The 18,082-nt window shown below is 37.4% G+C and overlaps 2 protein-coding genes across 3 annotated transcripts; one reads left to right on the top strand and one right to left on the bottom strand.

The window, feature by feature from the left end:
- Nucleotides 1-1,148: 1,148 nt before the first annotated feature.
- On the bottom strand, nt 1,149-2,138 carry LOC126755200 (uncharacterized). The gene has a single exon (XM_050467596.1). The coding sequence runs from the start codon at nt 2,037-2,039 to the stop codon at nt 1,443-1,445; it is 597 nt and encodes a 198-aa protein (XP_050323553.1). The 5' UTR covers nt 2,040-2,138; the 3' UTR covers nt 1,149-1,442.
- A 5,485-nt stretch (nt 2,139-7,623) lies between these two features.
- LOC126755188 (uncharacterized) lies at nt 7,624-16,697 on the top strand. 2 transcript variants are annotated; one of them, XM_050467580.1, is made up of 5 exons: nt 7,624-7,829; nt 11,693-13,033; nt 14,441-14,716; nt 14,777-14,912; nt 16,450-16,697. In XM_050467580.1, the coding sequence occupies exons 2-5, from the start codon at nt 11,761-11,763 to the stop codon at nt 16,514-16,516; spliced, it is 1,752 nt and encodes a 583-aa protein (XP_050323537.1). In that variant the 5' UTR covers nt 7,624-7,829; nt 11,693-11,760; the 3' UTR covers nt 16,517-16,697. The 2 variants fall into 2 exon arrangements, with proteins under 2 accessions (XP_050323537.1, XP_050323536.1); XM_050467579.1 differs by having other exon boundaries at nt 7,624-8,212.
- The last annotated feature ends 1,385 nt before the right edge of the window (nt 16,698-18,082 follow it).

The raw sequence follows: 18,082 nt of genomic DNA, 5'->3' as shown, positions 1-18,082 counted from the left end.
TTTTCAGAGCTGGGTGTTTTCATCCATCCGGACAACATGACCTAGCCAGCGTAGTCGCTGTCTTTTAATTCGCTGAACTATGTCGATGTCGTCGTATATCGTACAGCTCATCGTTCCCAGCAGATGAAGTATTCGCCATGGCTAACATGGACATAAATCTTTTATGAGACTTTTTCTCTCGGAGGATGGAGTCATGTGTAGGATTCCGGTGAGGAAAAGTTCTCTGATCTACATTCACTTGGGAGTGGCCAGAAACGATTCTTTTACACATGGCTCAAGCAGCTCACTACTTCCGGTCTTTGACCAAGCATCCTCTGGGTAGCCTAAGAACATCCGTTCGAGGCGAGGTTTGGGACCCGCCACGTAAAAAAACACCCCCAGTGAAGAGCTACAACCAGCCTCGGATGAGAGACCCCCCTTTTGAAATGTAAAACTACAGCTAGGAAATCGGAATCTAAGCAATTTATAAATATATAATCCTATATCTATCCCGAAGCTATAATACCCTTCACAAGAACAAAAGATTCCTTACAAGAACTTGGTTTTGATTGGTCAGTTTGTATACCGGTTACATGCTCGGTTCGGAAATTATTCCTCAGCTACTTGAGAAGAAAAGGAAGTGCGCAAACTTTCATATCGATATCTCAGAATTGAGGAACTATATCATTTTTATATGTATTTTTTTTTTTGACAATAGGGAATCACAGGAATACTTGGTTTAAGTTTAAGAAGAATTTTTTAATTGGTATAAAAGAGGAAAAATTGAGTTGGTGCAGTTGGGCGGTTCCAAAATAGATTAATTCAACGAAACTATTCAGAGAATTACAATAAATTCTTAGAAAATATAATAAAATATAAAAATTACGTTATGTGAATAGTAAAATTGGTTCACGATGTTTTTCAAGTTTAGAACATCTGCATATATGGGCGTGTGTTGTGTTCTGTAAACAGAGACCATTAAACTGCAAATTCCCCACATTTCATGCAAATTCACCATAGATTTTTATGCAAATTCACCACAGATTCTGCAAATTCACCACATTTTCAAATATTTAGACTTTACTGTTTTCACTACTTTTATTTGTACCCACACCCCCTTAATTGAAAAAAGTGGAAAATTTTTAATGGAATCATAATTTAATGGGACATTTAGTACAACAAAACAAAAAATAACAAAAATCAACAAATAATGAATTCTAAAAAAGTTCGACTGTTGTAAAAAGCTTAATACATAATCTAAATATATGTATGTGTATGTATACATACTTCGATTATACATAAGTATATACATATATATCCGTCTAGCGGAATGCATTATAAATTGTACTAATTCAAGGCACTAAGTACTCGTAGGAGGATTAATGAAATCTATATACAATAGCGAGCGCACGGCTTGTAGCGCCACGTCATCCACACTAACTAAAGCACTAAGGTGCTAAGGCTTAAAATTTCTCCGCCGCTGGTGGACCATACTCGGCGGCTGGTGCCGGTGGTGGGCCATATTGTGCAGCTGGCTTTTGTTGTTGCTTGTACTTGATAAAGTACACCTCCGGTTTGCTGGGCTCAGTTGGCGCTGGTGATGGCAATATGAGTGGCTGTTGTTCCTCTGGTTTCTTCACCAACACATAGACGAGAGTCTTGTGTTCATCCTGCACTGGTGGTGGCAGCACTTGTTGTACGGGTGCTGGTGGATTTGGTGCCTTAATGAAGATGATCTTGTAATGTTTCTTTGGCACGGCAGTTTGGATGGGTTCGGCGGCCTGGAAGACTTCTGGCTCCTCTGGTGGCACATGAACGTACACGTTCTTGGTGACAATTGTCTCAGGCGCTGGTGGACCGTAGAATGGTGCGGGTGGACCATAAACTGGTAGTGGTTGTGGTGCCGCTGTGGATGGTGGGCCGTATTGTTCCGCTGGCGCTGGTGGTGGTGGACCGTACTGCTTTTGTGGCACTGGTGGTGGTCCATAGCGGGCGGACGGTGGCTCCGGCATGGCCATAGCCATGGCGAGTGTGCAGGCGATCACAAATAGGCAACGCATTTCGTTGTGTTTTATTGTTGTTATTAAATTGTATTAGTCTTAAACTGTTGAACTGTTGTCTTAAGCCTTAACGGTGCTTTATGTTACGCGCTCGGTGAATCGTTTTGAATTGACATAATGTTTGGGGTCAGAAAATGCTTTTATATGCATGCAAAATGCGGCAACTTCGGCACTCGGAATTTCAATTTCATTCGTTTAAAAATGGCGTAATTTCGCCAGAATGGCTTGCGCGCGGCAGACTTCACGTTTCGGCTTTTGCATGATTTTATTACATTTTACTTCGTCCACACAGTGTGCCCAATTAATTTTATTGATATTTATTGTGCGTATGTGTGTTTGTGTGCATTTAATTTTTGGCATAGATTTACAAATCGTTACGAAGCGCGTTTGCACGCCCGCAACGCGACTGCGTCAACCAGCGCCGCGTCGCGAATTACGCGATTCAAGCCAGCCAGCCAGCCAGCTGGTCGTACGCTACGCGCATACGCAATGCGATTTCCGAGTTGCGCAGCGCGTCAAAACAATAATAAGAATAACCACAATCACAATGCAACCGACGACGATTAATGAGCGCACACTTACACACACACACACATGTATATGTATGTATATGGTAGTATGTGTAAGTAGTAATCGAAGTACTTCAATTACAAAACTTATTTGACTTACACTTTATTCGCAATTTTTCGCAGCTAAGTATTGACTTTAGTCGCTGCTTTGGCGTCGGCGCGGCGCTCACTGTACACGGTAGCACTCGTACGCCCGCCCAATCACTTTCGTGTCGACACCTTTTTGGGCTTCCCGGCTGTAAAGCCTACGAACTGCCAAAATCGCCAGCACTTATGGTCACATTACGTCGCTGTATGCACTCCCTTGCTCTTGCTGGGCGTCTGCCGCTGCCTGCACGCGTACTACGGTGGTCCGGCTTCGGTCAATGCATTGCACAAAGTTATGTAATTATCCAAAGTAAGGCGGCAGTGGGTGATTGCTCATGCGCACATATTTATGAATACTTCGGTCAGGGCTATTAAGTACGTGCTAATTAGTTATTTCACATTCCGTTGATCATTCACCAAAATATTTACATACAAATATTTGGTTTTTATTGGTCATTATTTTGCCTCAAGGACGAAAAAAGTAGTGTCCTCGGCTCGGCGTATTCACATTTAATTGAAGTGTAGTGGAAGCATTAACTTTTTCCAAATTCCAAAGAGTAAAATGCCTACAAAGTTAAGGTATCCAATATAATGGGTGAACCAAGTAGAGGTATTTTTTCTATAGCCTTTTTTTGAGAGATCACGCGTGAGCCGTGTCTAGCTGTCATGTCATTTTTGTTCAGTATTGCTTGGCATTTCATCATGGAAAGACTTACGACTGAATACAGTTTACAAATCGTTCAACTTTATTACGAAAATGCATGTTCTGTAAGGAATGGTATTTCTCACGCTTCGCTCAACTTATGGTCAACATAATCGACCTACTGACATCACCCATCTTGAGACCCAGTATTCATTATTGGATAAAATTCGACCGGACGGACCACGTCCAGCACATAATAAAAACAAGAAAAAACATTAGCTTCGGCTGCAGCTAGTATACCCTTCACAGGTGCATTTCTTTTAGTAACTATGTGTTCAGTTTATATGGAAGCTATATGCTATAGTAATCCGATCTGAACAATTTTTTCGGAGATTACATTGTTGCCTTAATGTGAAAGTTTTCCATACAAGAACTTGATTCCGATCGTTCAGTTTGTATGGTATATGCTATAGTTAACCGATCTGAACAATTTCTTCGGGGATTACATTGTTGCTTTGGAAAATAATCTATACCGAATTTCGTGAATGTATCTTGTCAAATGTGAAAGTTTTCCATACAAGAACTTGACTCCGATCGTTCAGTTTATATGGCAGCTATATGTTATAGTGGTCCGATATCAGCCGTTCAGACAAATGAGCAGCTTCTTGAATAGAAAATGCCGTTTGCAAAATTTCAAAAGGATATCTTAAAAACTGAGGGACTAGTTCGTATATATACGTATACGGACGGACGGACAGACAGACAGACGGAAATGGTTAAATCGACTCAGCTCAACATACTGATCATTTATATATATACTTTATAGGGTCTCCGACGCTTCTTTCTGGGTGTTACAAACATCGTGACAGACTTAATATACCCTGTTCAGGGTATAAAAATATAGCAGCCGTAGCTGAGAGTGTACACGAAGACCGTGGAGAGTCGATTCGGCGCCGTTCGCGGCAACTCGGACTGACGTATGGAACGATTTGGCGCATTTTTCGTCGAAATCTTAAATTGAAAGCGTACACAATACAGCTTTTACAAGAACTGAAACTGCTCGACGTTCCAAAGCGACATCGTTTTGCTCTATAGAAAAGTTCCAAGAAGATCCGACTTTTTCGAGTCTATTTTTATTCAGCGATGAGACCCATTCCTGGCTCAATGGGTATGTAAACCACCAAAATTGTTGCATTTGCGACGAAGAGCAACCTGAAGAGATTCAAGATTTGCCATTTGATCCAGAAAAAATAACGGTTTGGTGTGGTTTGTGAACGGTGGAATCATCGGTGCATATTTCTTCAAAAATGTTGCCTTTGAAATAGTAACCTTCAATGGGGACGTTATCGCGATTACCGACAATTTGATGCCTGAAATTTAAACTCTCGATCTCGGCGACATTTGGTTTCAACAAGACGACGCCCCTTTACACACATCAATGGATTTATTGAGGAAACACTTCACTGAGCAGGTAATTTCAAGTTTTGATCTGATCGATTGGCCACTAAGATCGTGTGATATCAAACTTAGACTTTTTCCTCTGGGTATATGTAAAGTCAAAAAATTATGTGGAGGACCCCGCTTCTATTCCGGCCTTTGAGCAAAACATTACGCGTGTCATTCGCCAGTTACCAGTCGAAATGCTCGAACGAGTCATCGAAAATTGGACTCAATGAATGGACCATCTGAGACGTAGCCGCGGCCAACATTTGAAAGAGATAATCTTCAAAAAATACATATGCCAAAGAATGTTCTTTCGAATGATAATAAACATTCCCCATTAATTTTGAAGCTTCTGTGTTTTTTTTTTTTGAAAAAAGTAGGTAACCTCGAAATGGATCACCCTTTACAAGTATTAGTGCGTAATTTTCATTTTGAGTTTGGTGTTTCGTTGTGCGCAAAATAATTTATGACAAAATTATGGCTATAAATACATTAATTTTTTCCGTTATAGCTTTCTTATGGCTTTTGGCGCGTTTATTAGCATAAAACAAAAGCGCCGAGTTGAGAAAGCAAAGAATTACAACAAATGAACTCGAAGCTTTGGTTGGATTAAAGTGGTAGATAATCCTATTGAGTTAAAATTTTGGCTTCGGTAAGTTACAAAAACTCTTTTCACAACTTTGGTTAGGCCTCTATTGGGATATGGCTCTATAGTATGGAACCCTAGTTATTGTCCGAATGAATGACAAGTTAGATTTTGTTCTAAAACAATTTTAACTTTTCGTTTTTTTATGGAATTTTCGATGGTATTCTAGCTTACATCTTCCTCCATACACTAGTCGTTGAAAACACACCATACTTACAAGTCGCAAGTAAATGCTTGACATTATATTGCTTTTGAAAATGCTGAATGGAACAATTTTTTGTCGTTATCTTTTGCCGGAAGTTCAATTTACTATCCCGGCTCGTTTTTCGAGGCATCCTGACTGTAAAAGTCTTTTAGATCAAATTCTATACTAAACGAACCTTTCCGCCGCATATGTCTGGACTTCAATTCACATTCCTGCACATTCGATTTTTCTCACTTTTAACAATTAAAAAGACTATACAATGATCGCTCCAAAGGTCATTGACCAGAAAACGTTTTTGACCTTGCTAAATGGTTACAAAAGAGTCAATTACCAAGAATGGGTTGTTGACTGCGCTAAACGACAACAATAAGGGCCATTGATTTTACCAAAGGTAATTGACCTTAGAAGGTTGTTGACTTCACTAAATTTTAATGAAGAAGTCATTGACCTCTCACTGCTTTGTTGATAAATGTAAACAATAGGGCCCTTAACATCACTAAAAGCTTAATCTCGCTAAAGTTCATTGAACTAAAAATGGGTTGACCACGCTAAGAGTCAGCTAAGCTAGTACTATGTATATATGTCAGCTTTCATCTATAAATCTGATCGAAATTCAGTATATTGCGTGTATGTGGGGGAAGTAATTGTAGGGGCGGATACCTAAATAATGGGTGATTCAAGTTAATTTATTTTTTTCAATAGCTGTGTTTTTATAGATCACGCTTGAGTCGTGTCAAGTGGTATGCAGTTGATTTCTGTACTTATTAATGTTCATTTTGTAAGCCTATCGAAAGACTATATTTAAATATAAAAACTCAAAATTTATTTAAAAAAAATTTATTAATTTAACAAACTTGAGACATGTAATAAAATACATGTACTATGAAATCCCTCTATAAGAACAATCTTTATAGCCGGACACCTCCCATAACCGGACAAATTTCATGAACACAATGTTTTCATACAAAATCAAATCCTATAACCGGATATGAAAACGTTCCAATGACCAGATTCGAACACTATTTGGGTAATATTTCGTTCAAATGATCTCTGATAAACTGAAAAAACTACAACAAAATTTGTAGAGACTGTAAAAAAAGGAAAAAAAAAGTAAAGTAAAGTATACAATTTATAATTCCTGTTTTTTTTCTTATTAATTTATGGAATTCTGCCACAGTTTTTTCTAAGAACAATATGCAAAATGATCATCGCAAGCAATTTCACTTAAGCTAGAGGCGTCCAGTTCGCGGTAACTATGTAACTGTATAATTTTCATTCACTCACTCCTGCATGACATTGGCGCGCATTTATTAGTGCAAGATAGTTCTGAGTTGAATTTTCTGACTGTAAGAATGCATTTTCACGTTTTTGTCACGCCCAACAACCCCCCATGCGTGAACAGCTCCCATAACCGGACAAAACCACTGTGACGTTGGGTGTCCGGTTATGAAAAATTTCACAGTTTTTACAAAATTACGGACAAAGAAGCATTTCGAACAAAAAACACTGTGACGGTAGGTGTCCGGTTATGAGGAGGTTCACTATATTTACAAAAATGCGCGCTAAGCAGCATTTCTATAAAAAAAGAAAGAAGCGGAAGTCAACTGCGCATGAGTCAGTTGACAGTTAGCGCAAGGTTGCAACGTAAGGGCTACCTGTTTGTAAGTTTTGTAAATAAAGTTGCTACCAACAAGCAACCGTGCTTACTGTGACAGTGCTACGATAAATGTTTATTTACGCTTTTAGTGTTCTTTATTTGTTGAATATGTACATATGTGCATGTGTTGGTTTTCATAAAACTTCTTTCAGTGCTTTGGAGCTTCAGATAGTCGCGACCTCATGAACTCGTTATGCAACTTTCAGTTATACTGTTATAATATTATGTTCCAATATTAACACGACACCCTAATAACTCCACAAGTAGCAACCCGAAGTCTTTCTTAGAATTGAGTGTACTCACGTAAACAAAGCAGAGCTTTACTGCTGTAAATGCTGAGCTGATCGGTGACTAAGCTTAGTTTAATACGTACACAGAAGTGCTAACGACTTTAGAATCTTTTTTATAGTCATAAGCGCAGTCAGTATATTGTTAACACGCGCGGCAATTTACAAAAACAAGTAGTCAAGACAGTGATTTACTCTAAGATAAATAAAATTAACAATTATTATAAAAAAAAAATCTTATGTGCGTTAATATGTAAGTATTAGATAACAGTTAACCAATTGGAGTTTGCGCGGCTTCGATGAATGCGGGAGAAATTATCATAATTAATTGCGGAACAATTAAAAAAGCAAATAAAAGCGTCTGGTTTTGATACTCTTTAGCGGCAACTTCTCTTACTCACGCTCACGAGAGACAGTCCTCTTCTTATCATTTTTTCAAAATTTTGTAAGGTTTATTTAGGCGGTAATAATAATAATAATAGTACCCAACGATCACCCTCCTCCGCACAACCGACGCGAGGCGCGCAATCCGCAAACGAGCGAAATTAGCGGAGAGAGTTTTTAAGCGTTGCGATCTTAAGCTGCTCAGCTACAGAAACAAAAACTTCAACAGCCATAATTAAGAATTAGTTTAAAGTAAGTTTATTATTTTTAAAAGTTACTTGTTAAGAGTAAATAAAATAATTTTTTTAATGGTAAAACGTGACTGTTAGATATACAGGAATGATCAGTTGAAATCAGGGTTGCAATATTGTCGCACTTATTTACTTGCTCGAACATCCCCTATTATTTTTAAAAGTTACTTGTTAAGGGTAAATAAAATATTTTTTTTTTATGATAAAGAATTAGTGATTAATTAACAACCCAATTTATTGGGAATACAAACCACTGATGACTCAGTATGCACTTACACTCGCGCAAAATTTGTTATCCGTTGTTTTATGTTTTGCGAAAAATTTTAAAAGTATGATGATCTAAACTGCCTGGCTTTGAGTACGAATATTAGAACGGGGACGTTAAAATTAATGTAAGTGTGGTGTCACAACAGAGATGGACTGAACTCATTTAAACAATGAGTCTGCTACCTGGAATGAGAGTTGAAATCGTCATATACGCCAGAAAGATTTGTTTTCAAAACAAGAAATATTTTACATGTAAACACAGAGATGACGACTGTTTTTACACAACACTGACGACTGTTTGTTTTATGACAGGAGATATTTTGTCTTGACCTCGTTCACTACCAGACCCACTTGCTTCGCATCCTTTATCCATTCTGGAGAAAGCTGAACTAACGGCGCGGTTGTTGAGGCCAATGATATCGTTGTCATCGGCGTACACCAGCAGTTGTACACTCTTATAGAAGATAGTACCTTCTCTATTTAGTTCTGCAGCTCGAATTATTTTCTCCAAGAGCAGTTTGAAAAAGTCGCACGAAGATGACACTAGCAAAGAGAAAGTATTTTACAGTTTTTCTTTGATGAAGGAGAAAACGCAACGATAATTTACGATAACGTCAAGTGAAAACGGTCGTGGTCTAATTACGGTGAGTCGGCGCATGCCGTGGCTAAGTTACGATTGACGGCCAGTAATGTTTATCAATTTTCTCTTAAGCCTATAGGAAAGGTATTGTGTTCCATCAGCACAACGTCAAGCCACACACATCGATGTGTATTCATCTCAAGAAAAGTTTTATTGTTCAAGTTTTTTGCTAATAGGGTTTCTATGAAAGTGGACCTAAACAAAGGCAATTTATCGAACGAAACGGTGTATTCTCGTATTTACCTTTATATTTGAACATTCGGGGGTTCACAATAAGCAGTTTTGTTTTTAACGCTTAAGCCTCCATTATTTTTAGCAAACTTCCATTGAAAGATTATGTTTACGAGGGTTGCCTTTTATATTTTGGACTACAGAACAAAAACAATTATAAACATCCAAAATCGCTTTATTGTTGTTCAGAATATTTTCCATTAAGATACACCTTTGCATGCGTTTGAACCGATTGTCGAAGCACTTTTGCCACTCAGATTGAGGTATCTTCAGAACATGCGTTTTGAACGCAAAAACCGCCTCTACGGTTGGCGAAAAGCGTTGACCTCTTAGTTTATTTCTTACGTACGTGGAAAAAAGAAGTCATTCGATGACAAGTCAAGACTGGTTTACTCATCAAATACATATTTTGAGTGCCTAAAAATGCAGTTTTTTCAGTGCTCGCATTGTCGGAGAGCGGAGAGTGGTCTGTCTTCTGCAGTTGTGTAGCACTCAGTATTATGGTTTTTTGAAAAAAAAAAAACTTATACATGTTGCAACCATGCTACTTGAACAACGCAGACAACCATTTACTTGGAATTGCTTCGCCAGCGAATAACTTTTGTTGAACTCAGCTCATCTGGAAATGCCCACACAGTTTTCAGGTTCATACGCATTAAATTGTTTGGAAGCATCACTGTCGTAGGTTTTTAATATCTACAATCTACGACATCGATTGAATTCACCACAACAACGATAAACAATAGTACTTGATGGTGCTTAATCGCCAAAAATTGAATAAAGGGGTTACATGGGTTTCCTCAGGTAAAAAATAGCTTTTTTCAACATTTTTTTCTCATATCAAAAAAGAAATGTTTTATTAGAATCTTTTGTTGTTAAAAACATGCGCTATAAACAAAGAAATTCTGAAAGGAAGAAAACTGAAAATTGGATTTTTAGCAGACATTTTTACAAAAAAATTAAAATTTCGCGAGATTTTTTATTTAAATAGTTGTAATCGAAAAAAAATCCTTCGTCCAAGTCTTTAAGAATTGTATTTTAAGGATCTGTGTAAAATTTCTAGAAGGTCGGTTAAGTAATTCTCGAGAAATCTTGCCAACCGACTTCAAAAACACAGAGAAAAACGCGTTTAAAGTCGGCGCACTTAGCAGAGCTAGCCTCGAGCGCACAAGTTCTCAAGGCTGTATCTCCGAAACTATTACTCGGTTCAAGTTTAGGTCATTCTAGAACTGTTGTAAAATTGATTAGGACAATAAAAAATTAAATTTTTTGAAAACCGTAAGTCCATGTAACCCCTTAAGTTCATCGAACGTCGATGTGAAGAATAATGTCGCGAAGTCTTCGCGATTAAATCAATTTTTTGGCCGAAGTGAATACAACAAATACCGCTTATATATCAAAACTTTCTGATGTATAATATCAAAAATGTCAAACCATAAACTTGTGAATCGCCAGTTTGGAACACTAGTGTTACCAAATACCGAAATATAAATGGCAACCTACGTATTAGTAAATAAATTATAGAGAAATTGATTATCTCCTCATTTTTACGTGTAATAAAAATGATAACGAAATAAAAGCAAAAAACGCTAGCTTCGTCTGCATGGAAGCTATAATACCCTTCACAAATACAAAATATTTCTTAAAAGAATTTGATTTTGATCGGTTCGTTTGATCGGCAGCTATATGCTATAGTGACTCGTTTTCAAATATTTCTGCGGAGATTGCACCGTTGCCTTGAATAATAATACATGCCAAATTTTCTGAAGATATCTCGTCAAATGAGAAAGCTTTCTATATAGCACTTGATTCTGAGAGTGAGGTTAGGCTCGTTATATGTTTTTAAACCCAGAACTAGGTATAATACAGTATGCCACGAAGTTCGTAACAACCAAAGGGAAATTTCAGAGACCCAGCAGAATGAGCTGAGTCGTTTTAGCCATACTCGTCTGACCGTCTGCCTGTATATACACAAACTAGTCCCTCAGTTTTTGAGATATAGATCTGAAATTTTGCACAAGCCCTTTTCTCTCCAAAAAGTTGCTCATTTATCGGAAGCGCCGATATCGGACCACTATAGCAAATAGCTCTCATACAAACTGAATGATCGGAATAAGTTTTGTTTTCTTTTTAAAGAATAATTTGTATTTGTGAATGGAGGGAAGAGAACCGAAGCCAACGTTTTTTCTTGTTATTACTGCTATTTTTCTGATAAGTAAATGGTAAACAGAAAAAATTGGGTGTATTATTGCATTGTGATCGAAATGTAGCGTATCAATAGAACGAATATGCCTCGCATTTGCCTGTAGATAACACACGCTCTTATCTTTTCTTATCTTCTAGCACCCTTTTGTTGTGCACAAATTGTTAGTTAGTGAGTTGTAGACATTTCTTTGAAACAGCTGTGCAAAATGTTTAAAAAGAGTGCAAAGAAGGAACCAAATGATTCCAAAGAAGCTAAAAACAACGCCCTGGTGCTACAGGATCCACGCATGAAAGTGCGCACTGCCACTGCGCATTCGGAGACAACGAATACGACCGAAAAAAGTGCAACGATTTTCGACAATGAAAATAACAAAATGACTCATCAAACCGTCAGGCAAACGGTGACGAATCAAAAGACTGCTCGCGTCACTGAGATCTCAATACGTCGTACACCCACTAAAGAGGAATTGGCTGAGCTGTTAATGACGTCTGGTCCCTTTCCGAATTTCACCAATCCTACATCATGGACCAAACAGGAGACTACAGTTACGCAAACAAATGGCGGCACACAGACTTCCTTTCTACAACAGCAAAAAATGAAATTCCAACAGTCGACTGGTACAAAAATGGGGTCGGGTGCGTCGTGGAGAGATTTCACCAGCAGTAAGCCAACAACAACAACGTTAAACGTTCATGTCGACAACTATGCCCCGCAGTCAATGCTTAGGGCGCTGCCAGCGCTTCCCAGCTCAACGCCGCCGACTGGCTCATCATTGATGAAACCCATTCGCAGCACAACAACAACAACAAGCGTCTCTCCACTTGTAAATAGTTATAGTCGCAGTACAACAACAACAAGCGTCTCTCCACTTGTAAATAGTTACAGTCGCAGTCAAAGTGGCAGCGGCAGTAAGTTGGCCATCTCGAAAATAGGTACGAGCTCGAGTGACACCAGTATTGCAAGCAAAAGAGCCGCATTTTTTAATACCAATACACCAGCAACAACAATAACTCCAGCATTTTCTAATACTAAATCAGCAACAACAATAACGCCAAATTATGTGTCGCCTTATGGCAATAGCGCGTATAGGCCACGTGACGCGATTAGTTACACCAAACCCACAACCACCACCAGTTCTATGTATCTCTCACCAATTTTGACCAGCACAAAACCGCTAACAACAAAGCCTTTATCGCAAAGCAGCAGCTTTACGCCAGCGATCAAGCCCTCGACGCAAACGTTGTCGCTGCCGCAAAAGTCACTAAGTGCCAGTGCAGTCCAAGTCAAGTCTAATCTAAAGCCAGGTTACGCTGTGATTTTCAATACCGTGGACTTTGCGGACAAGACGCGATTTGACAAGCGTGATGGCAGCGATTATGATGCGAAGCTCATAAAGGAAACATTGCTGAAGTACAAATTGAATGTGGACACTAAAAAGAATCCTACAGTCAACAATATCAAGGATACTATTAGGAAATGTGAGTAATTTCTTAACATTAACAAAAATAATTCGAAATTTTTTGATTAACCCATTGGACAAATACATTACATTACAGCTGTAGATTGTAGCTATCCTCTATTCGGTTACCATCCTCTATTCGGAGAACATTTAAATTCTTTGCCGATATCTCTCAAAAGATCTGTAACGAAATCAGAAGCCAAACGACCACATTGGGAAAACTTATGCCTATAGGTCCACTGAAGTTCTAAATTGCAGCGTCCTCTAATTAGTTTCGAAGCGATCCATATCCAAATTGATCAGGCCGCAATAAGACCAAATAATTGTCGGAAGCTGCAAACAAATTGAATGGCTTGAGGGACTAGGACAATTCTTTGACGAATGACGTACCTATTCCCATCTATTTCTATGTTCTCTTTTTGAAATCTTGAAAAGATTTTATCCTCAGAACGACAGTGTTGATTCCAAAATTGTGAGAGAGTGGGAGTAAAATTTTTTCCTCACATTGACTATGAAGGCCCAATTTTCTTCTTAACTCATTATCCTTTGTAGATATATTCCGCGTCTCAGTACTAGATATATTACAGTCAGAATACCTAAATTTCTTCTCGAATATTTTCTAAATATTTTGCTGTCTCCTGACTAATACTAGCTGTTACCACACAAGCGTCCAAACTTAAGCCAATCTTAGGCCCATTGCCCCCCAAACCGGTCCAGTTGCTCAGTGGGTTTGATAGAATACCTCTTTTTTTGCCACCCGGATGACCAAAGTCGAAAGTCACTCCTATCACAACCGACTAAAAGCTGGGCATTCACAAAGGTAATATTCCCGCGGCACCAGTAGCTGAGTGGATTTGATAGAATACCTCTTTTTTGATCAAAGTCGAAAGTCAGTCAGGAAGGCTGGCCATTAATCCCATCACTCTCTTCATTTTGCCGACTCCACTTTACCCAGTTTATGAAGGTAGGATCTTAGATGTGTTTGTCCTGTGATAACTCCTACAATGTTACTTAGTGTATACTTACTTAAACATATAAGCTTTTGGAACAGTCCACCATTCACTACCCCAAAGGGAAACGGCATATTTTAGTTGCTGTTACACGAACTGAGGTGTTCGCCAAGAGCCCAACACCAGCTCGTCCGCCTTTTCATTTCCTTATGTTCCTATATGACGGACCCAGATAATTTTTACCGAGAAAGTCTAGTTATTGCTTATCTACTTAGTATGGGCGCGACGCATAACCTTAACTGCCGCTAGACTATACACTAAGTATTAACTGTAAATCCCTATGAGAACCACTATATTCTGTATAACTCTCCACTTGGCTGACATCAAAAAAATTCATATAAAATATGGCAATATTAAAAATATCTTTGTACATACATACATATCACTAACTTTTTTATTTCTTTACATATTTCTAGTAACAACAAAGAATTTCAAAAATTATTCTTGCCTGGTAATTGTTATACTTAGCCATGGTAGTGCAAATGATTCGATTGCGGCCACCGATGGCGTCTACAATTTGAACGAAGTCATACTTTATCCAATACTAGATATACCAACGTTGAAGGACAAACCGAAAATATTCATTATACAAGCCTGTAAAGGTGACCTGGTACCGGGTGAATATAAAACAGATGCTTATACGACACGCGGACCGCCAACTGAAATATTGAAATGTTACAGTACTTTTGAAGGTAACAAAATTATAAATTAAAATGATAAGCAATGTATGCTCATATCCGATTTTCTTTAAGGTTATGTGTCATATCGCACCGACTCCGGCAGCCCATTCGTGCAAGCCTTATGCGATGAAATTAAGCTTAAAGGAGATAATACCAATATAGAGCAGCTCATGAAGAACGCCATAGCAACTGTGAAGACTAAAACAGGGTAAGTTATGTTTAAATGTTGTTTATTTACAAAGTTAAATTTTTTTTGTGAGAGTTTTATTTGAAACTGTAACATGTGCGTTCACTAGTTCCAGGTTACTTTTAAATTATGTAAAGATAAGAAAAAGCTTTAAGATGTCATAAGGTTGACACTTGCCTTTCTACTTATTTTCTCTTGTTGTTTACATGAGTACTCCTCCAATTTGTTGTTCGTTTTAAATGTTTATACAAGTTCAAAGTGAACTTAAATCCGTTGTTGTATTTTTATGAAGAAGCCCTTTTTGTAGAAGAAATATACACTGGTATTTAAAGTTATACATCGAGTTCCGAACGGTAGTAAACATTTCTCCAATTGTTTGTTTACAGCAGTTGCTTAAGTCAGCACACTTCAGTAGTGCGTTGCGATTTTTACAATGGATAAAAATATCGAACAAAGAATTTGTCTCAAATTTTGTATTTTTAACCAAATTTCGTAGGATGTGATGCTTGAAAATCGTCATTAAAGTATTAGAGAGATGGCAATAGAGCTCAACAGCTATCGCGAGTCCGTTGGAATGATTTTGGTTGATATTATGGGTATGAAACGTGTTCTTGCATGACTCGTGCCGATGCAGCTGAATTCTTTTAAAAAGAAGGCCGTAAACAGGTCTCTTTGGACATGCCTAATCGTGTGAAATCCGATACCACATTCATGAAGAGCGTTTTAACTGCCTATGAGACATGGATTTTTGAGCTTGACTTGCACGCAAGTCAACAATCATCGGAAGGGAGAAAAAAAAACAAGCCGAAACCACAAATGCCAATTGTTTTTTTGTGCGTGTTTTGATGAGAACATTCGTCGAAAATGGCCGGAATTGTGGAAAAACAATTCATGGATTATACACGATGATAATGCACCGTCGCATTGAGTCACGATTGTAACCGAATTTAAAGCCAAAAACGCAATGAATATTAACGAACAACCACCATATTCACCAGAATTGGCTCTATGTGATTTTTTCTTGTTCCCCAAACTAAAATTGCCGCTGCGTGGAAGATAAAACCAAATTCACTGAAGTTGCTAAAGGCCATCTCAAAAAGTGCTTATGAAAAGTGTTTCGAGGACTGGAAAAAACGTTGGCATAAATCTATTACATCTGATGGGCATTACTTTGATGACAAAAAATAAATATTGATGAATAATTAAATATTTTCCGTTTTATCTAATTAGTTTTAAAAGCTCCCAGGACTTTTTAACCTTTTTTGAAAAAATTATGAATTCTAATATTTAGAGTTGTATAATTGTCATTTCAAATTATCTGTAATCAGCACTGGAGAGATATGTATTTATCACCTACAATATTAAGTTCTAAAAAATATTTCATTGATCTCTACGTTATTATTATAAATCCTGAAAAGTTTGATTTTCGAGTGAACGCAGATGGTTAAAATAATAAAAGTAATAATAAAGACTCTAAAATAAACTGAAGCTAATCTTTATAATTTATAAGCTTATACTAAAAAAACTAACTGTAATATTTTTCTCTCTTCTTTAACAGTTCAAAACAAGTTCCAAGCATGACTACTACCCTCACAAAGCCGTTTGTTTTTGGAGATTATGTGTAAATTTACAATAACTGTTACTAACTTTAAAATTTTGACTGCTGGCGACAATGTCTTACCAATAATTTATAAAAAATAATATTGTTCAATATAACTTCATTTATACTTATAAACAATTTATACATAAAAATATAAAATAGCAAATGCATATATTAGACAAATAAAGTCAACTGAGATTATATTATATCATTGGATCATCATCAGATTATATTATATCATTGGAAGTATTTAGAAGCATATCTTAAAACACTGGAAAAGAAGTCTCAAAACTGAGCACTAAAATATTTCAATTTAGTCAGGCGATTACCGTAAGTGAAGTATATCGATAATGATGGAGCTTTCTTTCTCGTCAAGGGTCATACAAACTCATGATGATAATTATAGGTAATGTGATTCTTCGTTTTCAATATGATATTGAAACGAAGCGTTATTTCAGCATACATATAAAAACACTTAAATACAACTACAGTTAACGTTAATTACACTCTTAATAACACTTATTTCCTGCATGAGATTTTACTGGCAGCGGTCCACCACCCCAAAGCGCCGTAAATTAAGCCGTTCTCACGACAGTCGGGTCTACGTATCCGGAACGGACAGGAATTTTTATCCAGCCAAAGACTGTCAACTCGGCATAATTCTGCCGCTACAACAACAACAACAACAACCATAAAATGAGCTTGAATTGACTGCCGCTGTTGAACACATCAATTCGTAAGGGCAGGTGATAGGACCCTTTTTGCCCCTAGCTACCTCTTACATTCGTAGAGGACACCACCGGTGTTTTTTACCTTTGATATTTTTAACAACAAATCTGAGATATCTTATTCAAAGGTCAAGTATTGGTTTGTTGGACGCCGTCCTAATCGTTCAAGAAAAACACACCCAAAATCACATTCAAAAAGTCTAAAAGTGACAGTAATAATATAGAAAATTAAAAGTTATATATATATTATTTCAATACAAATAAGAAAACTTAAAGCCGGGTCATATTATGTACATATATCGATTAATTCAACCAGTGAATGGCCAATTAAAATTCATAACCGTGAGTTTGAAAACACCTGTTTTCCACAAATAGAGCTTTATATACATACATATATGTATATCTATGTATAGAAAGATTTGTATGTGAATTCGTATATACAAGGTCTGTCGCAAAAGAAACAGAACTTTTAAACTGTTTATGAATGAAATAAAAAGTTTGATCTCTTGTTGACATTTCGTAAAAATTTTAAGACACTTGGATAACTACAATCGATATTATCGATCAAAAAGTGACAGCAGCTTTTGGTCATATTAAATTTTGTTTTAAACTTGGGAAAACGTTTACTGAAACATTTCAAATGATGAAAAAAGTTTATGGTGATCAGTGCGTATGCCGTAGTAATGTGCATGAGTGGTTTAAGCGATTCCAAGAAGGTCGTGAGGACCTCTGTGACGATCAGAAGTCGGGCCGGCCAAAATCAAAAAAAGAAGTCAAAAATAAAGACAATGCTGATTTGTTTTTACGATTCCGAGGGTATTGTACACCGAGAGTTCGTCCCACCTGGCCAAACGATTAATGCT

The sequence above is a fragment of the Bactrocera neohumeralis genome, chromosome 4 (assembly GCF_024586455.1).
Source record: "Bactrocera neohumeralis isolate Rockhampton chromosome 4, APGP_CSIRO_Bneo_wtdbg2-racon-allhic-juicebox.fasta_v2, whole genome shotgun sequence".
Lineage (NCBI taxonomy): Eukaryota > Metazoa > Arthropoda > Insecta > Diptera > Tephritidae > Bactrocera > Bactrocera neohumeralis.
This window is presented reverse-complemented; position numbering and strand designations above follow the sequence as displayed.

Excerpts from the sequence above, each read along its gene's own strand:
- LOC126755200 (XM_050467596.1), bottom strand. The coding sequence starts at position 2,039 with ATGCGTTGCCTATTTGTGATCGCCTGCACACTCGCCATGGCTATGGCC.
- LOC126755188 (XM_050467580.1), top strand. The coding sequence starts at position 11,761 with ATGTTTAAAAAGAGTGCAAAGAAGGAACCAAATGATTCCAAAGAAGCT. Across the intron at positions 14,717-14,776 it reads ATGTTACAGTACTTTTGAAG|GTTATGTGTCATATCGCACC; the intron begins GTAACAAAATTA and ends ATTTTCTTTAAG. Across the intron at positions 14,913-16,449 it reads ACTGTGAAGACTAAAACAGG|TTCAAAACAAGTTCCAAGCA; the intron begins GTAAGTTATGTT and ends CTTCTTTAACAG.